Source organism: Anolis sagrei, chromosome 1 (assembly GCF_037176765.1).
Source record: "Anolis sagrei isolate rAnoSag1 chromosome 1, rAnoSag1.mat, whole genome shotgun sequence".
NCBI classification, from domain to species: domain Eukaryota; kingdom Metazoa; phylum Chordata; class Lepidosauria; order Squamata; family Dactyloidae; genus Anolis; species Anolis sagrei.
This window is the reverse complement of record NC_090021.1, coordinates 168,308,275-168,335,564: the sequence shown is the minus strand read 5'-3', so window position 1 is coordinate 168,335,564 and position 27,290 is coordinate 168,308,275. Positions and strand designations below refer to the sequence as shown.

General features: G+C 39.9%; 1 protein-coding gene across 2 annotated transcripts; it reads right to left on the bottom strand.

The window, feature by feature from the left end:
• Positions 1-410: 410 nt before the first annotated feature.
• Positions 411-26,467, bottom strand: ZDBF2 (zinc finger DBF-type containing 2). Of its 2 annotated transcripts, none has more exons than XM_060782812.2 (8): positions 26,347-26,467; positions 19,712-19,819; positions 17,900-17,951; positions 17,696-17,750; positions 15,396-15,492; positions 13,298-13,425; positions 5,707-7,837; positions 411-3,931 (listed from the first exon to the last, which is right to left on the bottom strand). In XM_060782812.2, the coding sequence occupies exons 3-8, from the start codon at positions 17,949-17,951 to the stop codon at positions 3,779-3,781; spliced, it is 2,616 nt and encodes an 871-aa protein (XP_060638795.2). In that variant the 5' UTR covers positions 19,712-19,819; positions 26,347-26,467; the 3' UTR covers positions 411-3,778. The 2 variants fall into 2 exon arrangements, with proteins under 2 accessions (XP_060638795.2, XP_060638803.2); XM_060782820.2 differs by having other exon boundaries at positions 411-1,267.
• Between the last annotated feature and the right edge of the window lie 823 nt (positions 26,468-27,290).

Here is a 27,290-nt window from a genome sequence, read left to right as displayed (position 1 = left end):
AAACAAGGTCAGAACTTCACCCTCCCAGTTCTACCACTTATTTGGAAATGTAATTCTACTACTTTTCAAAGATCCAGCATGGTGTAATGCAATGGTTCTCAACCTGTGGGTCCCCAAGTGTTTTGGCCTACAACTCCCAGAAATCCCACCAGTTTACCAGCTGTTAGGATTTCTGGGAGTTGAAGGCCAAAAACATCTGGAGACCCACAGGTTGAGAACCACTGGTGTAATGGTTTGAGCTTTGGACTACAACTCAGGGACAAGGGTCTGAATCCCTATTTGACCATGTGTGGCCTTCTGCAAGTCATATCCTCTCAATCTCTCGGAAAAAATCCTGCCAAGAAAACCCTGCTGCAGATTTCCCTTAGCGTCACCATAAGCTGGAAGCAACTCGGAGGCATACAACAAAATTCAATGATTTCTACAATTTTATTTCATTTGCACACCCCTTGATACAGTAGGCAAACATAAATTTAAAAGCCTACTACATTTATGCTACTTAACAAAAATCTGCTGCCATTTAATTGTTCCATATTAAGCTACCTATAGCCTGGAGCTTTAACTGTCATCTGACAAGCTGTTTCAGTGAAGGTGAACCTGGAAACCAATGGCAGTGGTTTCAGGTGACACAGGAAATGACTTAGAATAGAATAGAATCAAGGAGTTGGAAGAGACCTCATGGGCCATCCAGTCCAACCCCCTGCCAAGCAGGAATACTGCATTCAAATCACCCCTGACAGATGGCCATCCAGCCTCTGTTTAAAAGCTTCCAAAGAAGGAGCCTCCACCACACTCCAGGGCAGAGAGTTCCACTGCTGAACGGCTCTCACAGTCAGGAAGTTCTTCCTCATGTTCAGATGGAATCTCCTTTCTTGTAGTTGGAAGCCATTGTTTCGTGCCCTAAGTATATTAGCATTTCAAGGATTCCTTTTAGAACCTTAGTCCTAAGGTTTGACACACAATTTTTGTCCGGCTTTGATAGTTTTATTTTATACATATTTCTTTGGCAGCTGTAAAACTCCATTTAAGAAAAGTATTCATGGAAAGGTTATGGCCAGGATATGAAGGACAGGTTCACTATGTACATCAACACTCTCGAGGTCCTTCTTTTATTCATGACCACCCCATGTCCCTTGCAAGCTCCTCCATTCAGTAAGAAGACCCTCCAGAAGTGCCTCTGGCAGAGCATGAGAAGCTGCAGTCTAACTTTGGGTCACCAGATCTTCTGAGGCTCAGGTGGTTGGACCTGGGGCCTGGAGGGAGGTACCTGCCGATGACAGAGGATAGCACTTAGCAAAGAGATTGAAGGGACATTTGTAGGGTCAATTGCAAAAATTCTCAAGCCAAGTAGTAAATGGCTTGCCTATGGTTCTGAACCCACAATCCAAAATTGTACTCTTTCCCTGGTAATCCTTGAGTAGTAGCCAAGGTTTACCGTTGGGACTTGCTTCTGCCAGCAGAACTGGGAGGGGAACAATCCTCTGCACTTACCCGCTTATCCTCAGAAGTGCATCTTGAAGGCTGGGGAGACCAACAACGTGAATCTCAGGCATGACAGAGATCAGCAAGAGAAAGAAACCCTAGTATGCTAATATATATTTACTAGTGAAACAATGAGTGTAAGAGGCTAAAACTCTTAACATATCAAAATCAGAAACCTGGCAAACCTTGTCAGGACTGTACTGGATGGCCAGCTTTATTTTCAATGAGAATAGAAAATAGGGACAACCTAATGGCGCATGAAAATGTTTGGGTATCTGTAGCATAATTTGGCCTTGGATGTAATTATTTCAATTGTGAATATGCCCTATCCCATAGGTCAAGGCTGGTTAATAAAATAATTTAAAAATGTACACAAAGAAACACTGAATGCATAAAAATATTTTTATGACCCAAAATACTGTAGTCTCCCCAACATTCATGTTTATCGAACATATACAAAGGAGAACTTTTGACAGTTACTGGGGAGGCATATACACAAGTAAGAACTGCAGACCATTTTACACACTGAACAACTTTTCCTAGACTTAAACTCTTTTAAGCCCTTGACTTTACAAAAAATAACCTGTTAGTCTTCGCTCTGGTTTTAAAGAAAAAAATATATAGCTACAGAAAATTTATCTTAAATATAATTATTTTCTTTATTTTAAAAAAATCACTCTGGTTCTCTACACTATTTACAAAAAACATCCCAGGACTCATTCAAATATCTAAATGAGTTTTCAAAGGTAGACGGTTTGTGCCCTAAAGGTTGTGAAGAAAAATGGAAGTGTCACAGAATGGAACAGCACAAGAAGATGCAAAACTATTTAGTAACTGCCTAAACATACCTATCTACTCAAACAAAGAAGTTCATAAGATGTTATGAATCAACACAACTATGTATACCTGCATTTTATATACCATTTAAAAAAAAACATGAATTGGCACATTAGGTAGAAAGGACACTCTTCCCCATAAAAATAGGCTAGCTTGAAATTTATCAGTGATAAACCATCATTTCAAACATGACTTTGCTTCTGAAAAAGAAATCTTTGCATTAAAGCCTTCATAAATAAAGTCACTTTACTATAAAACCCATCAGTTTAAGAACATTTGTTTTAAAAATCATTTTGCATTAGGCAGAATATCAAATGACAGGCACTAATAATTAACCAGCTACTACAGTTCACTCAAAAACAATGTCCGGATAGTCAGTGGTGCAGAAAGCAGTATAAACATTCAGTCTTGTTGGAAAACATTTTCCAGTCTTAACAATCCAAATGGATCTCATGTAGATGGTGATGGAAACTAATTTATATCTTATTTAGATATATACATTGTAACTAATCGCCTGGGACATACAGTGATTTAAATAAACCCCTTTAATTTAAACAAATCAATGGACATTAAAAATAAACATCAGTGATGTATTTACCTAAACCTACAGGATATTATTTTTTCAATCAAGATTTGGAAATCTATTTTAACCTAAAGTATCTTATTTCAGATGTTTTGCCTTGTCTAGTTTTAGTTTGTAGGAAGTCTGTCCAATACTTTTACAGAGACCGGGAAATAATAACTAGTGCTTTCCTTTCAAAAAGTTCATTCTGTGTTTAATTTCAATAACAGACTAAGGTGAGAAAGATTGCTTACATGCAGCATTCTAGGTTAACAGGTATAAGAAACAGTAGATCAGCCTTCTTCCAGGAGGAGAGAACCATCACAAAAAGGACATCTCTCTTTTCGGCACTGGCTTCTTTCCAGAACAATGATCTCTGATAATCTTATCCATAATAGCAGAGATAACAGGTGAAATAGGGAATGGGGGATTGATTTTGCAAATTTGTACTTCCATCTAGAACAGTGGTTCTCAACCTGTGGGTTTTGGCCTACAACTCTGAGAAATCCCATCCAGTTTACCAGCTGTTAGGATTTCTGGGAGTTGAAGGTCAAAACATCCGGGGACCCACAGGCTGAGAACAACTGATCTAGAATTTAAGAGTGCAAATGTACACAAATTCAGTATAAGGAATTAATCTGGCTTTGTTCAGTGGGATTTACTCCCCCCAAAACTGTGCACAGGACCATGGACTAAAATCTTGTTGGTTTTCAGTGTATCATACTATATTTGGTAGTTAAACCTTTCAAGTTACTTTAACTACATATTCCCTTTCACATGACAATGGAGATGAAGTGAATTACGAGGATCCAAAGATCCCACATGATCCAAAGGCATGTTTGCTAATGCAGCGAGGGCGCTCCCATTTCCCAATCTGCTGTCCCTTTGAAACTGGCTTCAGATGACCAGGGATTCTCCAGAGCAGCTAGGTGTGTGTGCAGGACTGTTGACGGTGAGAAAGTGCTGATCCTCACATGTGAGCAGCATTGACTTCTGCTCATACACCAGGATGTCTGGATCCAAGTCACTGTTGGATGAGTTCTTTGACAGCTGGATAAGAAAAGTGAATCCTATCAACAAGGCAGACATATCCATCTTTGCAATGTAGTGTACTATATTTACCAGAACAATAATGAGAATTTAAATTCATCTATATATACCTACCTACTATGAGAAGGATGCCTAGAACCTTATTAAACAGGGCTCTTATTGCTTTTGATGAAAAAATATGTTTGTTTTGTAACTTATATATGGCAATAGAACAGTGCACTTACATGAACAGGAATCTTAAGTTTCTCAGCTTATTGCTGAACCATGGATTTATCCTACAGACTGTTTCAAAAAGATGGACTCAATTTGAAATGGCTTTATCTCTTTAACCACAACCGCCCACAAATCTCTTATCACTTGAAAGGATGGGGCATAGAATTTCGAAGGATTACCCCTACATGCCTCTCATTTGCAAAATAGTGATCCTCAACCATAAGGTCTAATGCAGTGCTTCTCAACATGTGGGTTCGCAGGTGTTTTGGCCTACAACTCCCAGAAATTCCATCCAGTTTACCAGCTGTTTGGATTTCTGGAAGTTGGAAGGCCAAAACATCTGGGGACTCACAGGTTGAGAACGATCTAATGTGATATTCCCCATTTGCAGAGTTATTTTGTCAATTAGTTTCTGGTTCAAAATAGTTAGGAAAGCTTGACAACTCGTTAAATTGTTTGTAGTTTTTTTTGTATAATTGTAATATATTGCCACCATGAATTATACTGCTTTGAAATTTAATCCCTCATTCTGAAACACCCTGTATTTCTAGCTCTAAGGCAGGGGTCCACAAACCTTTTAAACAGAGAGCCAGGTCACAGTTCCTCAAACTGTTGGAGGGCCGGATTATAATTAAAAAAAAAAAACATGAACTCCTATGCACATTGCACATATCTTATTTGTAGTGCAAAAATTACTTAAAACAATACAATTAAAATGAAGAAGAATTTAACAAATATAAACTTATTAGTATCTCAATGGGAAGTGTGGGCCTGTTTTTGGCTCATGAGATAGGATTGTTGTCGTTGTTGTTGTGTGCTTTCAAGTCGTTTCAGACTTAGGTTGACCCTGAGCGAGGGCCGGGTAAATTACCTTGGAGGGCCGCATCCGGCCCCCGGGCCTTAGTTTGAGGACCCCTGCCCTAAGGCATAAAAACTGAACTCGACACATGCATACCCCACTGACTACTCTTAGTAGAGCAAATCAGAATCCAAGTTCATGTAGTGTGGGAAACCCTCATGTTACCGTGCAAAGAAAACTCTTCCCTCCCCTTTCTTTACTTTGGAAGAAGGCCTTGCAGTGGCTCTTGCTTTTTTTCAGAAATGCCCATGATGGTGGCAGGATTCAAAAATGTCCTTTTGGGCTTCCTTGTCACCTTTAGTTTTTTAGTATCCAATTTCTCTTTCTTAAGGTGCTTTCCTATACTAGTTTTCTTTGTTTGATGCCTGGGAGTGGATGAGGCAGAGGATTTTGGGGTACAAGGAGAAATCTTTCTGATCCTCTCCCTCTTTCGCTGAGCTGGAGTCGTGGGCGACTCTTTCCTATTGCCTCTCCTAACAAGACTATGCTTGACAAAGGCTAGCCCTGAAGCTTTTTTGGAACCCCCTGATTCTCCATTGCCTTTTTTCCTCCGCCTCTTTGTCTTTGGATTATCCCTTTCCAAACAGTCAGCCACATGTGACTTCAAATGAGTTAATCGAAAGTCACCTTCGCGCTGCGATTGGTGAGAGTTCAATGGTGAGAAGACTAAATTTTTATAGGATTTCTCTGAATTGTTACATACCAGACATTCAGAGCTCTCTGTGGAAATTGAAGATCCATCTGTCTTATGACTTGAATTCACATCGTTCTCTTTAACTGGGTGCAGCAGGAAAGATGCCGATGAACCATGGAAATCTGTTGAACTGAAGGCCTTTGGCAATATGCCATCACACTCTGAATCAGCTTGTTTCTTCTGGTTTGCGTCAACATTGAGACTCCTAAAGAGTTGCCGAATGTGTGGAGGGTTCCTTGACTTTTCCCCAGCCAGGCTTTGGGGAGGAGTTTTTAAGACTCGATTGGTCACTGGATCATAATATCTGATAGAACCCTGTTTGTATTTGTATCTTACAGAGTCCTTATTTTCTGTGGAGTGCTGGTTTTTTTTCATTTTGGGAATGTCTTCAATTTTGCTTCTACACTGCTTAATCTCTGGACAAGAAAGTACATAAACCACTGTCTGGGGTTGTATGGGACTCATAATTTTGGTATATGATTCAGGCAGCTTGAGGGCACACAGCCTTGTTTTCATGGTAGGTGTTTTCTCATTCTCTGACCATAATGGGCTCTCTTTCTGATCTGGTGGGTCACAGTCCTTTCTAACTATTTTTTGTTTTACTACTGGATAGTGATGTAAGCTGGTTTGTGTGCCATGGCTAACCTTGACTACTTGGCATCTTGAGGCAAGACGCCAAGTCCTTTTTTTAGGTCTCTTTGAAATTTCTGGAACAGGTGGCGCTTCAGAGATTCCAAATGAGTTGCTGAAGTCAGAGGCGACACTTAACGCATCAGGAAATTCTGGAAGTTCTTTCACTGACACATCCTCTATTTTGTTGGCTGTATTTGCAAAGATTCCTGCTTCTTCCTCCTGCCTTTTCTTTCTTGCCCTCCTCCTTGCACGATTAGCTAAGGACTCTGTATCAAAGTGACAGCGGAAGCGACCTTCCCTGAAATCCCGCACAAGGGCTTCAATTTTCATATCATCTTCGTACATGATCTGGGACCACGTCTTTCCTACAAAGGAAGGGGGCACGTGGGGCAGAGCGGGAAGAACAGGCTCATTGTTCTGAACTGACACACCATTGCCTGTCTCTACTTCCTGTTGCACTGAGCCATTCTTAAGGATGGTATTGAGCTGAGTGCCATAGTTCTCATCTTGGAGGTTTACTTGGACCTCTTTGAGAAGTTCCAAACTTTTAACGGTTGCTTTGGGCAGAACTGGTCCTGACGGGACAGCTGCATCACAATCAAAACTTATGTCTGAGTCATGTGCACTGTTGTGATCAAGAAGTGACAGAATATTTACACAGGAATTAGTATCTTCATCTCTGGAAGGCAACTCATTGGGGGCAGTTTTATCATATTTCAGAAGGGCTTCTTCAGTTGTTTCGAGTACAGTTTCAGAACTTCCATCCAACTTAATTTCTTTATTCCCTGACACTTGGGAATCTACTTGAAAAGCCTGGGAACTGCTGGTACCCAAAGGGTTGCTGGTGTTCCTGAGACTGAAGTCGGAAATCTGAGTTTCATCCTGAGGTTGTAAGCTATCTTGTTTCAAAAAAGGTTGACCTGAGATTAAAGAGTTGCCTTGATTACAGACAGGACTCTCTTGTGAAAGCGAAATAGTTTTTGACTGTGTTGATGGTAAAACAGCACTCAGACTCGGATGTAGCACTCCATTTTCACTGCATATTTCATGTTTACTTTGCTCACACTTTTTACTGGAAACTGATTCTGGGACTACTGGATCTTGAATAGTTTTTGAAAGTCTTTGTGGAGCAGATGGAGAGTGGCTAATGATTACGGGATCAGGTAAGAGGTCCACAGCTGTACATGAGGCTTTAGGATTATTACTTTCAGACAGATCATCTTCCAATGGAACAGTGTCTTTTTTCTTACAAAAGATTGCTGAAGTTTTTTGTGGACTGTGTTCCTGTCCTTCTAGCTTATGGAGAGGTGCAACTATTGTGGAAACCTTCTTCACTTCCTCTTGTGATCTCTGGGAAATAAGGAGGCCTGATTCAGCAGGGATTGCATTGTCAATGCTTGGCTCTTCCTCCCCGCTGGCAGTTCTCTCTTTTTTCACCTCCAATGAAAGAAGAGGTTCATTTTCAGGAAGTTGGGAGCTGGTGGTTGGCATGTCATCATAAGTCGGTCTGAGAAGGGGAAGGAAGCCACATAAATATTTTTAAATGCACTTAGTACTAAATTGGGATTGCAGTTTAAAGATTATGAACTAAAAGAGTTAATAAAATAGAAAAGACCAATAGCCATATGAAGAGCACTACAGCTATAAGCCAAAGTGGACTATCAACAAATATGCTCTCTCACAAAATATTCTAGGGATTACTATATGCATGAATTGTGAATCCCGTCAGCAACAGCATTTTGTTTAAACTGCATGAAGGTAACTGTATAAGGCTTTGAAATTCTGCTGCATAGGAAAGACTGCAGCACTATTCCCAGAACTATGCTCCATGCCAAGAGCCTCCACCACAATGATTAACGCTGTTCTGAACTCCTCGAACACCAGGGAAGGATCTTTGGTGACAGCACAAATAAAAGAACACAAGCTTTCATTCTGACTGCCATAGTTACAGCAGCCGGTGCTGCTGCAGGAAAGCTTCATGTAATAAAATAGCTAATTGTGACTGTCAAGAGCATGCTCAGGAGAAATAAAGCATGCCTGCTATGTCTTTACATTACAAAATTAAGCTTCTGGGACCCTTGATATTTCTATCTTTCAGATTCAAACCCTTGATAAGCCATATTGTCGAATGGAATGTCAGCTTTTAAAGAAGGCTCTGCAGAGTGTTACCTGTGCTTTGCATCCTGAAATCAAAAACTGATGCACTCTCTTTTTATAAAGGAAAACCACAGCAGCATGAAACAGCAGCCTTCAAAAACACTGCCCCTACCATCAGTATAGCACATAACATAAAACTCTCTACACCCGCTTTGATAAATAATACATCAGGTACTAGAGCAAAATACTATTTTAGTCTGCAGTCATTAGAATGACCTACTCCGCAGCTCATGGCTGTTGCATGTGAGTGATGCGATTATAGCTAAGCCAGAATAGTCAGGTGTTTATTTCACTCCAGGAGTTGATTATTTGAAAGACCAATGGTGACTTCACGGCCAATGTCCAGATGGTATTTTGTTCCTGATAGACTTTGAAAGTCAAAACAAGAAAAAGAGGTGGGGGGGGGGAGCTTACTTTGCTTGAGTTCAACACTAAGTCAGCCTCTAGACGAGGGCTTCTGAAACTGTGGGTCCCAACCCCAAATAAGTCCCCATTAGCCCAATGTTAAGAGGGGAGCCGAGAAGACAGTTCCATCTTGTCTCCTGTGGCATCAGAGCCGCACCCCCGGCAACAATATAATATTATATAATACTAATATTATGAATGATGTATTAATACTATACTAATAATATAGTATGTTGTATGCACATATGATTTGTAAGCCGCTCTGAATCCCCTTCGGAGTGAGAAGGGCGGCATATAAATATTGTAAATAAATGTTGAGGTTCCAAAAAATGGTAACAGTAAAAGGTTTCTGAATGCCACCCATTTACAAAAATCTGATAGGGACAATGTGAAGTGGACAACTGTACTTCACAAAAAGGGAAATAAGCCTATCCAGTAGACCTGGCAAAATGCTGATTTATTAGTAGTAAATGTTTGATTCTCATTCCTATATACTTGGGTCATATAAAAAAATCTTGGTCAGAAAGGGGTCCTGATTGGAAAAGTTTAAGTCCTACTCTAGACGCATTTGCACTTATATCCTAACAAGGTGAATATAAGATTAACTGTGGGAGAACTATGACTTGACACAGCAGACAATGCAGGATTTTTGTCCCAGGAGCCTCATTCAGACTTCAGAGAGAGAGAAAAAGAGGGTATAATAGCACCTTCTCTGCAGCTCAGCTGCCAGGCATTCAACAAAACTCTGAGGGCCCTTCCAGACAGGCCATGTATTCTAGGATCTGATCCCAGGTTTTCTGATTATCCCGGATTATCTGGCAGTCCAGTCTCATATAATCCAGTTTAAAGCAGAAAACTGGGGATCAGATCCTGGGATCTAGGGCATGTCTGGAAGGGCCCTGAGAGAGCACTTCCTGTACCCAGTTCTTAAACCTGCCTTCTAACACTCACTTCTTTGCCCTTCATGACAATCATTTCCTGAGAAAAGGTTTTTGTCTTTTCACCCTGGCTCTGGGACAATCTTCCTGGCCCTTCTACACAACATCCATTTTGTTTGTTTTTTCACATCTGAGCCAGGCAATAAAAAGGGACAAATGTTGAGACCCCAATAGAAATTTATAATTACTTGATAGTTGATTTGACTGGGTTTTGTGTGTGTGAATGCGTGTGTGTCAGAAGCAACTTGAAAAAACAGCAAGTTGCTTCTGGTGTGAGAGAATCAGCCGTCTGCAGAGACGTTGCCCAGGGGACACCCAGATGTATTACTACCCCCTGGGGGGCTTGTCTCTGTATGGGAAAACTGGAGCTTGCAGACATGAGCCTACCCTGTCTCACGCATTTGAACCATTGACCTCAGGTCAGTAGTTCAGCTGGCACAAGGGTTTACCCATTGCACCATCACAGCTCCATTTTTGACTGCATGAATCAGGTGGTCTATAGGCTTGTTTGAAACCAGAGATGAGAATCATGAGGACCTCCAGATATTGCTGAAACACAGCTCTAAATATTTATTTATTGTTGGGTATGTTGGCTTGGACTGATAGAAAGCACAGTCTAATATCATCTGTAAGGCTGCATGATTCTTATCTTGTCTAGATAACACTGCAATGCAAACATTATAATTTGTGTTTTTTTCTACAATGAAATATATACACAGATATGCAATTCAGCTATTACACGGCATCAAATAAATGCCATATTCTTTCCAAATAGGAATTCTCAGTCCCTTTTGCACTTTCTTTTACATATCAAGTAAACTGTAAACTGATTGCCTGACAGAGCCAAGATGTGAAAGAATAAGGTCTATTTCTTATTAAGACAGTCACAAAGAATGCAACTGTGTAGTCAATCACATCACATGGCAAATGATGGGTTCAAATGCCTTCAGCAGATTTGTCAGACTTAAAAGAGCATACAATAATATGCTGACAAAGGAAAACAAAATCCTCGAGTGCACTGATTTCAATCAAGGGCATTTGAATCACTGATTCGGAGTATGTGAAATTACCAATACAATCTGAATTTAACTCATTAACGACATCAGGTTTTGCACTGGCTATTCTTCACAGATGTCTTAAACAGTGCTACAGACCTGATTATTAAAAATGTCCATTCACTAAATATGGGATTGTGCTAAATTTAAATATTCTGTTGTGTAGGAAATTTCTCATTATGTTTTGTTTCTGAAAGTTAGAAAACTCCAGCTTCTTTAATACACCATTCTAGGATTCCCTTCATAATCTCCATTAAGCAATCTTCTAATAAAATCTGTTCTACCATAGGAATTCAACCATGTCAGTGAAATTTAAATTGTAAATTTATGAAAAAGTGACATAAATGTGACTGTCGAAGGCTTTCATGGCCGGAATCACTGAGTTGCTGTGAGTTTTCTGGGCTGTATGGCCATGTTCCAGAACATGGCCACACAGCCCGAAAATCTCACATCAACCAAGTGACAAAAATGTCTTCTATGGTGTCATTTTGGACTGAATGCTTCTGTTGTTATGCATACTTTGCTGTCTGAACTACATGGAACTGCAGGATGCTGCTGAAAGTAATAACTTTGAAAATGTTGCAAACAGACTGCCAAAACATCTAATATTTAAATGAAATCTTGAAACACATGTTATTTCAAGTCATCATGCTTCTTATTCTGTAATTCATTTACTCATTCACATTTTTTTCAATATCAAATTACTTTAACAAGAAAGAAGAAGAAATCAAGACAGATTTGATTTTTTCTTCCATGATATAAGTATAAGACAAGTATGTGTGGTTCATTTTTATCACCATCAAGATACAAAATAAGTCTTCTAAACCCTAGACTTTCTGAAAAAAAGTATGGAAAAAGCCTATATAGGTAACTACTGTAGTTGAAATTACCTCTTTCTTTGGCAGGAGAATCAGCCTAACTGTATTTGTTATCCCAACAAGAGGGACATATCTAGATTCAACTCTACATAAATAGCAGAACAAGGATCCTTCCTAACTCCTTCTAAAGACGCCTTCACATCTATCCTTCCACACAAAAGCAGAACCTTATCCATTAACTTAGCGACTGATTCATGTAAATCAACTTTGCAATTATAGTGTGGATCCCCAAAATATCATCATTATTCAAGTGGAAATAAGAGTAAAATCTGTTCATGTTTTAATGTGAACCAACTTCACCGCATGGGTATTCATGTACCTTCAAGTCACCTGTCAATTTATAGTGACCTTGTGAATGTCACAAGGAATACCTAGAAATGCATCTGCCAGTTCCTTACTCCAAAATATAGCACACAACATCAGATATTCAACTGGCAGTCTTCCAGCCAAGTTCTAACAAGGCAGACCCTGTTTAGCTTCCAAGATCAGACAGGATCTATTGCCTTTAGGGGTTTTAGGCCCTCAATCTAATTGCCACTTCCCATACCTACACATAAACAGAATTATGTAATGAGGAAATATGGTGTGACCACATTTTGCAAAAGACCTGAATTCAAATGATTGCTCGGCTCTGGAAACCCACTACGTGGTTCTTTGGCATGTCACACTGTCACAGCCTCAGGTGAAAGTAAAGGCAAATCCCTTCTAAATAAATCCCACAAAGAAGCCCCTGTGATAGATTCACTTTAGGGTAGCCATACGTCATAAATAACAAGACATACCAAATTTTATGCAGGATTTAAGCGAGGTTTGCACATTGATGCAGAAACAAAATGGAACCAACTTGTAACTGAAATATGCAAATGTTATAGAAAATGAAGCATATAGATTCATTCTGTTGTTAAGCACGTCTCTCTCTAATTTCAGCAGTATATCTACCCGGGACCCATAGTACGCACAATGTCTGCCACAGTTCTTATAGTACATTTGCAATAAAGAGTTTGAAGATAATATCACATCACATAAAATAGTAGCCATAATGTCAGCAACTTTAGCAAACCATAACATTCACATCCACATATGTATTTCACAGGATTTTCTTATTCAAGGATATCTCTGAAATGGTTTTGCCAGTTTCTTCATCTAAAATACAGCCTACAGCACCTGGAGGCTATATTTCAGAGGAAGGAACTGGCAAAAGCAGTTTTGAATATTTCTTGTCTAAGGAAACCCTGTGAAATTCATGGCTGACCATAAGTCAACAGGTAACGTGTAAGCACATATAAACGTGCACATAACTGCACATCAAATTATCTTATTAGTCCTATTATACCAACTGCACAGAGTTGAGCAACATATCAATATCCCAGAAATAGTTTTTTTAACACTTTCTCTCAAAAGTGTCTTGTAGGTAATAATATTCCTTTTCAGTAATGCCAAAAGTGCCATATATTCTATATGTCTACACAGTGATATAAAACACCATATCATTATTACGAAACTGCCAGAAAATCCAACAAACAGAATTCCCTACCTGTTGTCATCATAACTGTGGGGATGATGCTGTAAAACATCTTGCAGGAAACGCTCCATCAAGCTAGTTGTACCCATACGATTCCTACAGTAAGTGGCAAAATGTCTGTGCTGGGCACTGGAGATATGCTGAACAAAGGAGGAAGATATGTTTTATATTACTCAATTATCCAATCTTAATCAAATTTTTCATTAGAATACATATACTCTAGGGGAAATTGCCAATACATTTGTTATGAAGACTGAAGACTTTTTACTCACACACACACAATTTTCCAATTTTTTCCCACACACACACACACACAAAGAGGAAAGATGGAAAAGTTGGGTAAAAGGAGAAGAAATAGGGAAGACGGGGATTAGTGGAGCTATTGTTAGTAAATTAAATATTTACAAATATCTACTATGTCACAGAGGAGGAGTGAGGGATTGAGGGGGCAGGAGAAGAGGCAATGTGCAAAGTTATAATTGTTATATCTATTTCTTCATCTCTATTACACTAACACACATTACCAAAAAGTATTAAGAATTACATCTATCTTCTGTAACAAAGAGAGGAGTGATACTGTCAACTAGTTTTAAGCATGGTAGTCGTATCTAAGACTGAAGACTTTTAAACGATGTACTAATGATATTCTTCTTTCTCTTTGCCAAGCACTAGCACATCAATGGGCAGCTCCTTCAGCTGGGGTGAAAGGGCACAGACAATTTCACCACACTTCAGAAGCTTCACCACTGCCTCGCCTTCAAAGCTACACCAAATTGCCATTGCAACTGACAGAGCATCCTTCTTCACAATTCTGTGTGGTGACTCACAGGAGGGAGGAGGGAGGGCTGTGCCACTTGCTGCAGGGGACATGATTTTGAGAGTGTGTCTTGCGAGGGAGGCATACATTAACTGGGGAGAAGTGGAGCGGGAAACATCAAAAATTGAATTTCAGAGACCTCATGCGGTACCCACCCCTACACTAGAACAAAAGAAGAGTGTAGGAAGAAATAGCTATATTGGGGTAATCAGAATGGGGGCTAAGATCAGAAAGGAAAAGAATATTACTGCAGAAAGTGTGGAGAAGCAATAGTTTTGGAGTGGTAGTAGGATACAGAACAAAAATAATTAAAGAATAATGAAAATTTATATCCACAAGGGATCGTAGTGACAAGACATAGGGAGTTCTGCAACTCTGTCCCTTTGGTCATTGGAATTATTTTTCCTGAGGTCTAGGGAAATTTCCCACACCTCAAATGCTTTGACTTCTGTCCAATTGATTTATTTACTACATTTATATACTGCCTTTCTCATCCTAGGGGGGGCTCAAGACAATTTACAACATATTAATGGCAAAAATTCAATGTCAACATACATGTAGAAAGAAAAAAAATCTTAATAACTAAACACTAACAGATAATTATAAATTAAAATCATTAAAACTACTAAACATAAGTCACAAACAACATTTGAACATTAAAACAAGCATTAAAAACATTTTAGTATAAATATTAAAATCACATTATCATATGATTCACAGAAATAGATGAAAAAACATGTAATGCTTTCAGTTCTCATTGCCATTTGCTATACTTTCACCAACAACATAAATGTTCAGAGTATTCTTGCTCAGTGTTGCTATGAGCTAAACATTAATTCTCTTTCAACAGCCATAAAGGGGAGGAGAGAGGGTGGCCTATGTTGCAAGCACATGGAGCTTCTCCGAACAGCTTAGCACAGACTGGAAATAGTGATACTGGTAATAAAAAGAGATAAATATGAGGAAGCTAAGAATGAATAATCAAACATACTTGACCACAGGATCATTGCCTTTAAATGGCCATATTTTAATTCTTAGAACATATTTTCTCAAGTTACAAAATGCAGACAGCAAGCCGTAGTTTGGCCAACTTTGCTACAGATGTATCACCCCAAACAATTTTTAGTACAAAACTCTTTCAAGCTGGAAAGGAAAGAGAAATTGCTCAAACTAAGCAAATCTTCCTGGTTTTTAAATTTTCAAATGCCCAGACTTGACCCAAATCCTTAACACGTAATGCAAAATCAAGGTTCCTTTAATGGAGAGAGTTGAATTGATTTCTTGCTTCCATACCTGTTCAAGATTACTGTAGTGCACATGGCAGCAGTTGCAATAGCCTTGCATGTTCTGCCTAACTGGCCGAGCCGGCTCTGGTTGTTGTATGTTTAAACTGAAAGAAAGGGTAATATATTTCATTGTTTTCAGAGAGAGTAAGGAATCAATGAAGACCTTGAATATTAAAGGGCTGCCTCTAAACAATATTCATTTTTAACACTCATGCAAAGTCCACTTGGACCCACTGGATGTAAACAAGAGACTCAAACAGCAAACAAAACACACTGAAAAACAGGTATGTTGTATGTGTGATGCACTTACTGCAAAGATGCCATTTTTCTTACTTGTTTTATTAATGTTTGCCTGCCAAGGTGTGGATTGAGTTATGTTGTTTTTTCCCTGTGTAACAAAATCTACACTGGCAAAATTAAGGTGAGGGCAGGGGAATGGTGGAGTAATTTCTGAAATAAAAAACTGAGTAAAACTTTATATAAAGAGTTTGCCAAGCAATGTATGTATAGTGATGTTCTTTAGGAAAATAGAACAATTTAGTATACCAAAGAACTAAACTAAACTAAACTGCTTTGGATGTATAGCTTAAAAGACTGAACCTCATATATAATCTTTTTTCTGATTTTGGGCTCATCTGCACCAACTACTTAGGTTGGAGGGCAGTTGGATCAGCCTTGTGGAGGCTGAATGATTTAATATGGCCTTGCCCCAGGTTGAGCTAAGTTGGGGGAACCCATGATCAGATTTTGGGCTTTCACACAACTTTGCGGCTACCAAAACAGATGTGGCTAGTTCCTAACCAGAATTAGTTATCAGTATCTTAACTCTAATAGCACGTTCTTAGGCTCAGGCAACCCAGTGTGGCGCTGCTCTGGCTGATGTCAGTCGTACACCAAAGATGGCAGGCAGGGTGTTGCAATCAGGGATTGCAGGGAACCTTTGAAAATTAAATTCTGACAATCAGTTATCTCTGCTAGTTAACAAATTAAGATCCTTCTAAGTAAGAAGATTGTTAAAGTAGATTAAGCTAATCCTTCACTATTTATTTATTTATGCCCCGCCTTTTTTTACCCCAAAGGGAACTCAAGGCGACTTACATATAGGCCTTAAATTCAATGCCTTAAAAACATACAATTCCAGTAATATTAAAAATTAAAATAAAATTAAAATGTAATACATATTAAGCATTTAAAACATTTAAAAACATTACATTGAATATAAATCATGCCATCCATAATTGTAGTCCAAAGATGTTCCATAGTCATTGCACATATTCCAAATCTGTTATTGGCATTACACTATTCTCCAAAAGCCTGATTACAAAGCCAGGTTTTTACTTTCCTTCTGAAGGCTAGGAGGGAGGGGACTGATCTAATGTATTTTATTTCCTAGGATAGGATTGGTCAAAGTTGATTTGAAACGCAAATCAGGAAAATTTCATAGCCAGTAGGTAAGTAGTTTACACTTCCAAAGCACTACAGAGAAGTTGATCCATAAGAAGGATACAATATTCATCGCCCCACTTTGTTTGACTGCTGGGACTGTCATGGCTCGTATGAAGAAATAAACACAATTCTATTAGAAGTATCGACTGTTCTTATTTTGATTATTACATTTTATAATGTGTATGGAACTATTTATTTATTTGCCACACTTTTATCCTGCCCCTTTCAGCCCAAAGGTGACTCAGGGTGGCGTACAGACTGGCAACACGCATAAATACATAATTTAAAACAGATTAAATAACATAATAAAATTCATATAAAAAACAATTTAAAACTATAAAAATCAATGACTTCCAGGTTTAAATCCATGTCCATTTGGATCATTAAGCCGTTCCATATTCGTTCACAATACTGATTTTATCTGGTTACAACGAGGTTCCAAAAGCTTGCTCGAAGAGCCAGCTTTTCACTCTTTTCCTAAAGGTCAGGAGGGAGGGGGCCGATCTAATATCCCCAGGAAGGGAGTTCCACAGCCAAGGGGCCACCACTGAGAATTAATTTAATCACACACACCTATACTGCAAGATAAATAAAAGAATATGAATAGTGGTGATAGTAAGTGGAATCTACAACAGTGGCCCTGTGGTGCCTATGATTTCTACCTGCCCTGGGCAGTGGAGTCAACAATGAGGAATTATGAAAACTGAGGTCCAACAACATCTGGAGGATCAACAGCTGGGGTTATAGATATTATATATAGACCTCCCACAAACTTGGAGAATATTTATGAAAACTGCTTGTTATATTTTTTAATAAGACAAAAAACATTCTGGACAAGAATTAAACAACCCGCAAACTTACCCACTATTGCTCTCTTGCCGTGAAGCGTCTCCATTACCTCTTCTTATTACACTTACTGTATAGGGGGGGGGGGGGATGGACAAAAGAAAAAAATCCATCAATATATGTATATCGCTGCTCTGAAAGACTTCCAGTTACCTACCGCCGGTGATGAATTTTTTCCCCAAGTAAACCCTGACAGATTGGCTGTACGTTTTCTCATACCTTGTGCTGAAGCAGCAGCAGCTTCATCAGCTTGTTTATTTCGATCAAACATCTATAAAGCAAAAATAAAGTCAGTGCAAGTAAATGTGGAACAGAAAGAATCTTCCAAGAAAATAACAGTGATTTTTTTTTAAAAAAAACAGCCCTAAACTGCTACATAATATACCAAAAACCTCTACATCTTATTTAAATTGCATTCTAGGATAGTAAAAGGGGTTGCTCTTTCCAAAGGCCTAGCCTACTTTCTGCCATGAGTTATCATTTTTTGGAAGGATACACCTTATTTGCTGAACTTGCTGACTGAAAGTTTGGACATTCGACTCCGGGGAGTGAGGTGAGCTCTTGCTGTTAGCCCTAGGTTCTGTCAGCCTAGCAGTTTGAAAACACGCAAATGTGAGTAGATCAATAGGTATCACTTCAGCGGGAAGGCAACAGCGCTCAATGCAGTCATGACGGCACCATGACCTAGGAGGCATCTATGGACAATGCCAGCTCTTCAGCTTAGAAATGGAAATGAGCACCACCCCTCAGTGTCAGACACAACTAGACTTCATGTCAAGGAGAAACCTTTACCTAATTCAGAAGATGACGAAAACAAGCTAGTGATGGATCATGCATATATCTAAACAATCTTCATGGGATCAATTTAGCTTTACCTAAGCTACAAACTTAGGAGAATGTATTTAAAAAGCCAAAGTTTGCCATGGTACATCATATACAGACAACATAGAGCATAACTCTAAACATATATGGCTCTTTGTAGGAGGACAAGATTAGGAGGACTCAAGAACCTTGGACTCCATATTATCAATTGATCAGATAAGTCTATGAGAAAAAGTAGTTACAAACTTGGATCCTAATCCTGGGATATTTAGGAAGAAGAAAAAGCAAGGCTATTCCGATGTGCCTTTCCTGAATAGGATAACCTCCAGCATTACGTCCCAGAAGCACTTTATTAGAGCTTAAGACTCTCTGCACATTGCACTTGCCCAGAATCCCAACATATCACCTCTTACACCCAGCACTTTTTTAACCTGTACCCTTCATTGGCCCGGCCCTGGTTTTATTACGTAATAGTGTAATGTTTTGTTGTTGTTATTGCTTATGTTTTTAATTTGCTTGCATTGTGTTGTTATTGTCTGTTGTTGTTGTTTGAGGCCTTGGCCTTTGTAAGCTGTATCAAGTCCTTCGGGAGATGCTAGCGGGGTACAAATAAAGTTTAATAATAATAATAATAAAAGCAAGGCACACTCTGTTTAAACAATGCTCCTGTTTAAACAATGCTCCTTTTAAGCAATATACAAGATATGTAATTCTATTCATTTAATCAAGAAATGTAAATAATATTTATTATTCATATTTATAAATAAATGATATATATATTACCGGGAAACAAATCCCACTAAAATTGAACATACTGTTTCTCTAAAGATTTCTTTGTTTATTGAAAGGGATTACTATCCGTCCACCCCAACCCCAGGGGTTAATGGTTGTGATTCTGTTTTGTTCACTTGCCTACACAGGCACAGTCTTCAAATCAATAATCAGTCATAGGCCCCTTCCAGACAGTTGTATAAAATCCCACAGTATCTGCTTTCAACTGGGTTATATGGCAGTGTGGATAACCCAGTTCAAACAGATATAGATTATCTGCCTTGATATTCTGGGTTACATGGCTATGTGAAAGGGCCCATAGTATTCTCCATTCTATAAATTTGCAACATGCTACCTGATTTCAAAAGAAGTACTTAAAATTCTCCTGTATTTGCCTGACAATGATATGAATGAAATTTAGTACATATATGAACTTACGTTTCTTGTCAGCCCTGGTATTCACACAAAAAACAAACTACACTGTATCTCGTGTTAGAAGTTGCTTTCTGAGCAGGACTCTCATCTGCTTTCATGTTTTCCAGGAGCCTGTAAAGAAATGTCAAATTCTAGGTATTCGTCACTCTCAAGAAGCGCATTATATATTTCAAAAGCTGAAGGTCACAATATTATACGCATCTCTATGGAAAGCAAGTTCCAATGAATCCAGCAGAAATAGTCATCAAACTGGGAGATAAAAATGGCAAGTACCCTGAACTAGATGGTCCTATTTAGTTAACAAATGGGATTGTCACTATCAATGTTACTGACAGAGCAGAAGACACCCTACTAGATAAAATTTCTCTGCACACAGTTTTGTGCAAAGATTGGGGACATGTGAATGATGCGCGTTGAAAACATGGACACCCCTCGTAAAATGCTAGTTTTCGTTTTATTTATGTCAAACCATAATCCATCAGGATAAAGCCAAACTTGTACTCGTGTGGTTGAGAAATTATTTGTTAATTGGCTATAAAAGGACTCCAGTTGACTTGCTATTATACGTGCTGGATTAAAATTTTCTGCCAACCTCCCTTAGTTTTACTATCTGAATCATTACTTTCACCTACAATGCAAAGGCCTCTCAGCACTTTCAAAATAATTACGCCTTCTTGGAAAACACCCACTGAAAGCTTCATTTTAAAAAGCTATAAATTCAGGCTCTAACTAAACGTAACAGCAGATAAGCAGTCCCTCCCCAGTCATATTTAAAGTGGAGGTTGAGGACTAATCTTAAAAGCAAAAGATTTCTTGACTGGTTCCTCAATCCTCCCTCATCTCCTTGCACTATACTTTGATACTACAGAGAACATAAAGAGATAAGCCTCTTACATACATGTCCCTTCTGTTCATTAAAAAATAATAATACATATATGATTGACACAGAAGGACCAGGGTACAAACAGATCTGCAGCTACCCTCTAAAGCTGGGCTTCTTAAACGGTAGGTTTCAACCACAAATGAGGTCCCCTCTTAGATCAATATTGGGTCCCGGCAAACTTTAGCCCCCCAGGCGTTTTGGACTTTAACTCCCAGAAATCCCAGCAAGTTTACTGGCTGTTAGGAACTGTGGGAGTTGAAGTTCTAAACACCCGGAAGGCCAAAGTTTGCCCATGTCTGACTTAGTGGCTATTTTAGACATTTTACATGAATCTGTTGTTCAGTGTTTACGGTAGAATCTGCAGATTTTTCAGCTATCACTTCACAGAAAGAAACATCAGCCTGTTTATCAAGCCTCAGAAAAGCTGATTTGTTATCAGTAAATGTTTAAATTCTTATACCTGTTTTATATGCCTACATACCTGGGGTCATGTAAAAATGCTGCAGGACAAAAGGGGTCCCAAGTGTTAAAGTTTAAGAAATCTTGCTCTAGAGCAAATTACAAAGAGAACCTGTGTGTGTGTGTCAATGCCTTCAACTTGTCTGTCAATTAATAGCAACCCAATTTAATAGGGTTGTCTCAGGCCCCGTCTACACTGCCATATATTCCAGATTATCAAAGCAGATAATTCACATTCAAGTCATTTCTGAGTTGCGGATAATTTCTCACAGAGTTTTTTTTGGCCAGATTTATTCAAAAGGGGGTTTATTCTGGCCTTCCTCTGAAAGTGTGATTTTTAAGCAATAATTTTAAACTCATGTCCTGTGCTTTAATCTCTGTCCTGTGTATTTAATATGTATTTTATAGAAATGCATTTTAATATGTATCTCTTATAGAACTACATTTTAATATGTGTATCTGTGGTATTTCTGCAATGTTTCTGTGTTTTGACTGTGTTGTGACCTGTCTTGAGCCACGAGGAGAGTCAGGTAAGAAATAAAATAATAATAACTATTATTATTATTATTTGCTCATGGTCACCCAGTGGGTTTCCATGGCCATGTAGAGATTTGAACTCTAATCTGTAGTCATAATCCCAAACATTTTACCTTAAAGACAAAATAAATTATCTGTGTTTTGTTTTGCACTGCTGTTGTCTTGTAAACTGCCCTGAGTCCCCTCGGGGAGATGGGGTGGAGTATAAATAAAGATATTATTGTTTTTGTTGTACAATTCCTATTCTACACTTACATCTATTTTGTATTTTTTTACTTGGGGACTTTATGGTTACATCCCAAGATGGCTCTTCTACTGAGCCGCCCAGGAGTCTTGCCTTGCCACCTCATGTCCCATCTACACTACCATATAAAATCCAGATTATCTGCTTTGAACTGCCATATAATCCAGTTCAAGGCAGATAATCTGGATTTTATAAGGCAGTGTAAAGGGGGCCTCAAGGCCCTTCCACAGAGCCCTATATCCCAGAATATCAAGACAGAAAATACCACAATATCTGATTTTAACTGGGTTATCTGAGTCCACAGCTAGTCTATATAAATAAAAATGTAATGTTTGTTTGTGGGATTAACATAACTCAAAAACCACTGGATGAATTGACACCAAATTCAGACACAATACACCTATCAGGCCAACGAGTGACCATCACTCATAAAAACACTGAAAAACACAGTGGGCTGGAATTAAAAAGCCAAAAAAAACCCCATTACAATGCATGCAAAAAACTACATATATACACATACATACACACACAAAACACATATACACAGAGTGGGCCACAGCAATGCATGGCAGGGAACAGCTACTATCTATATAAATAATAATGTAATGTTAGTTTGTAGTATTAACATAACTCAAAAACCACTGGATCAATTGACACCAAATTTGGACACAATACACCTATTAGGCCAATGAGTGACCATCACTCATAAAAATACTGAAAAACACAGCGGAAGGGACTGAAAAAGCCAAAAGGGGGGGGGGGAGCTACAGTGCATGCGCAAAAACAACTCCCCCTGGTAAAACAAAACACACAATAGCATATCCACATTCTCTTCTGGACTACAGCTCCCAGCATCCCCTAGACCAAGTCCTTTAGGAGAGGAGGAGGATCCAAATGCACTGCATCCAAACTGCACGCTTTCTTCTCCTTGGATTCCTTTGAGAGCATCCCAATCCCTGCATATTTCCAATTTCCTATTCCTGGACTGCAACTCACAGCAATCCTTCAGATAGACAGATTAGATGGAGATAGATAGGTAGGTAGATAGATGGAACAGGAGGACTGCTGGGAGTTGCAGTCCAAGAATAGATAGAGAAGGAAGAAAGGGGAGAAAGAGTATAAGGGAAAGAAGAAGTGAAGGAAGGGAGGAGAGAAAGAAAGGAGAGGAATAAAATAAGGAGGGAAGGAAGGAGAGGAAGAAAGAAGAGGAAGGGAAGGTTGGCCACAGCAACGTATGGTGGTTACAGCTAGTATAATATATATTATATTGCAACATTACTATTATAACATACTAGCTGTTCTCTGCCACGCGTTGCTGTGGCCCAGTCTGATTATCTGGAAAATAAAGTAATGAGAAAGTGTTGGTTTCTAATATATGCAATATCTTTATACTTGTGGGTAAACAGCACTTCTTGCTGTTTCTCTGTCAGTGTTGATGTAGAGATTGTCTGGTTTGCCCACTCTGGAACATGCAATATAGAATTGTCCTTCTTTAGGGGCCCCTTTCAAATCTATGATACTATCTCTGTGTGTGTGAATCATATCTATCTATCAAAACTATCTATGGCTGGATGGCTCTTTGTCAGGAGGGCTTTGATTACATTTTCTTGCCCTGATGAAGAGAGTTGGACTGGATGGCCTTAAGTATTTTCTGTTGGTCATGGGGATTCTGTGGGGGAAGTTTGGCCCAATTCTGTTTTTTGTAGGGTTCAGAATACTCTTTGATGTTAGGTGAACTATAAATCCCAGTAACTACAACTCCCAAATGTGAATGTCTATTTCCCCCAAACTCCATCTGTGTTCATATTTGGGCATATGGAATATTCGTGCCAAGTGTGGTCCAGATCCATCATTTTATTTATTTATTTACTGTATTTGTATACCGCCTTTCTCAGACTATTGGCGACTCAAGGAGGTTTCCAACAAAACAATATACAGAGTATCATAGAACAATTTAAAAACATTACAATTACATAAACCACAACAGCAGTAAAAACAACATCATTAGCATCTCCTTATTGTCAAGCATTGTCCAGTTCCATTGTCAATCGTCCATTCCTATATCATTTATCCATATCCATTATTCTGTGTTTGAGAACGCTTGCTCAAACAGCCATGTTTTGACTTGCTTACGAAACGTGAGGAGGGAGGGAGCAGATCTAATCTCTCTGGAGAGGGCATTCCATAGCCGGGGGGCCACCGCTGAGAAGGCCCTGTCTCTCATCCCCGTCAAGCGTACCTGAGACGAAGGCGGGACTGAGAGCAGTGCCTCCCCGGGCGATCTCAAGGTCCTTGATGGTTCATAAGGGGAGATACGTTTGGACAGGTAAGTTGGGCCAGAACCATTTAGGGTTTTATAGGCCATGGCCAGCACTTTGTTTGAGTCCACAGTGCTCTGCAGCACTTTGTTTGAGTTTAGGAGTTGTAGGTGAACCACAACTCCTAAACTCAAGGTCAATGCCTACCAAACCCTTCCAGTATTTTCTGTTGGTCATGGGAGTCCTGTATGCCACGTTTGGTTCAATTCCATCATTGATTCTGTTCAGAATGCTCTTTGATTATAGGTGAACTATAAATCCCAGCAACTACAACTCCCAAATGACAAAATCATAAATTTTGGAGTGATGGTCACTCCTTGTGTTGTGAGACGTTTTGCTGCCAAATTTGGTGTGATTTCGTTCGTTGGTTCTTTTGTTTTTAAGGTACTCATTATGCACAGAGCATATATATATAGAGAGAGAGAGAGAGAGAGAGAGAAAGAGAGAGAGAGAGACTAGCTGTACCCGCCACGCGTTGCTGTGGCCAACCTTCCCTCCCTCTTTTTCTTTCCTTGTCTCTTTCCTTCCTTCTCTCTTTCACTTTTTTATTTCATTACCTCCCTCCTTCCTTCCTTCCTTCTCTTCTTTCTTTCCTTCTTTGTCTCCTTCCCTCCTTCTTTGCCCCTTTCTTTCCTTCCTTCTCTCCTTCCTTTCTTCTCTACCCACTTTCCTTCCTCCTTTCTGTGTACATGTTTTGTGTGTGTATATGCATATCTATCTATCTATCTATCTATCTATCTATCTATCTATATAAATGCTTTGTGCATAATGAGTACCTAAAAAACAAAAGAACCAATGAACGTAATCACACCAAATTTGGCAACAAAATGTCTCGCAACACAAGGAGTGACCATCACTCCAAAAATTATGATTTTGTCATTTGGGAGTTATAGTTGCTGGGATTTATAGTTCACCTTCACTCAAAGAGCATTCTGAACACCACCAACGATGGAATTGAACCAAACTTGGCACAAAGAACTCCCATGACCAACAGAAAATACTGGAAGGGTTTGGTGGGCATTGACCTTGAGTTTGGGAGTTGTAGTTCACTTACCTCCAGAGAGCACTGTGGTCTCAAACAATGATGGATCTGGACCAAATTTGGCACAAGCTCTCAATACGTCTAAATATGCACACAGATGGAGTTTGGGGGAAATTGACCTTGACATTTGGGAGTTGTGGTCACTGGGATTCATAGTTCACCTACAATCAAAGAGCATGCTGAACCCCACCAACGAGAGAATTGGGACAAACCTCCCACACAGAACCCCCATGACCAACAGAAAATACTTAAGGCCATCCAGTCCAACTCCCTTTACCAGGGCGAGAAAACGTAATCAAACCCCTCCTGACAAAGCGCCATCCAGCCATAGATATAGATGGATATATATGACTCTCTCACACAGAGATATAGTATCAGAGATTTGAAAGGGACCCCTAAACAAGGACAATTCTATGTTGCATGTTCCAGAGTAGGCCAACCAGACAATCTCTACAATAACACAAGCATAAAGAAATTACATATATTAGAAACCAACATTTTCTCATTACTTTATTTTCCAGATCACCAGACTGGGGCACAGCAAGGCGTGGCAGGGGACAGCTAGTTTATATATATATATAGAGAGAGAGAGAGAGAGTATATACTGTAGACTCATGTATATCTGAGCCTACACTGCCACATGATCCAGTTCAAAGTAGATAATCTGGATTGTATATGGCAGTGCAGAAGGGGCCAGAGAAGGGCCACAGATACAGCACTCAGGAGCCCCACTGAGGGGCAGGCAGCCCACTTGAAGCCAGCCCTGCAGAAAGGGGGCGGTGTGGAAAGGCAAGGCGGGGCAGGGAAGAAACAGAGAAGAGGGGGAATCCTCTGGCAAGTTGACTTCTGCAGAGGCCCACTAGGCCGCACTTCAGGGAGACCCGGCGCTCCAGGCAAGGGCCTCTTTCCAAAGAATGGCTCAAAGAGGCACCCAGAGAGAGAGAGAGACAGCGAGGGCGGGGCAGGAGGGGAACCGCGCGCCCCAGAACTCCCAACGTTCGGAACAGCCATTCAAACTGGGAAGGGGAGGGGGTGCTTGCTTGCGCGCGTGTGTGTATGTGCGCGCGGGACGAAGCTCGGCGGCCCCACCTCCCCCCTTGCCCGCGTGCCAGGGTCCCCCTTCGCCCACCTGTTTGCCTTTCTCCCCTTTCTTACCTCCTCCGTCGTGCTTTTTTTCATTTTCTTTTCAACCCCCCTCCTCTTCGCTGTTACCCAATGGGTCGAGAGGCACGAGGCGCCGCTTCCTCTTCCGGTTGAGCAGAGCAACGAGACTTGGAGTGGTCTTTCCCTAGAAGGGCCAAAGAAGGGAAAGACAAGCCACGGTGTCCGCGCGTTCTGTGCGGGAGCGCGCATTGCAGAGTTCTAAAGTCCGAAGGGCGCATGCGCTCCTCTCGCCCATGGTGGGAAGCATTCTCCTTAAGTTCTTGGCACTTCCGATATGCTGTTTAGACCCCCCTTTCCACACAGATGCGTAAAGTCCCACATTTTCTGCTTTGAACAGAAAATATGGTTTACATGGCAGTATGGGCTCAGATAGAAATTTCACAGGGTGAGGCAAGCCCTATGAGAACAAGCCCTATGAGGAGCGGCTTAAGGAGCTGGGCATGTTTAGCCTGAAGAAGAGAAGGATGAGAGGGGATATGATAGCCATGTATAAATATGTGAGAGGAAGCCACAGGGAGGAGGGAGCAAGCTTGTTTTCTGCTTCCCTGGAGACTAGGACACGGAACAATGGCTTCAAACTACAAGAGAGGAGATTCCATCTGAACATGAGGAAGAACTTCCTGACTGTGAGAGCCGTTCAGCAGTGGAACTCTCTGCCCCGGAGTGTGGTGGATGCTCCTTTGGAAGCTTTTAAACAGAGGCTGAATGGCCATCTGTCAGGGGTGATTTGAATGCAATATTCCTGCTTCTTGGCAGGGGGTTGGACTGGATGGCCCATGAGGTCTCTTCCAACTCTTTGATTCTATGAGGCAGCATAACTTCCTTTTTTCAAAAGTTAATAAAACATATTGTATCAATCAGAATACATAACATGCGCTCCTCTCGCCCATGGTGGGAAGCATTCTCTTTAAGTTCTTGGCACTTCCGATATGCTG

Coding starts and splice junctions, on each gene's coding strand:
- ZDBF2 (XM_060782812.2), bottom strand. CDS start 17,951: ATGTTTGATCGAAATAAACAAGCTGATGAAGCTGCTGCTGCTTCAGCA. Junction 13,426..15,395: donor ACTACAGTAATCTTGAACAG/GTATGGAAGCAA, acceptor TCCTTTGTTCAG/CATATCTCCAGTGCCCAGCA. Junction 7,838..13,297: donor CACAGTTATGATGACAACAG/GTAGGGAATTCT, acceptor TCCCCTTCTCAG/ACCGACTTATGATGACATGC.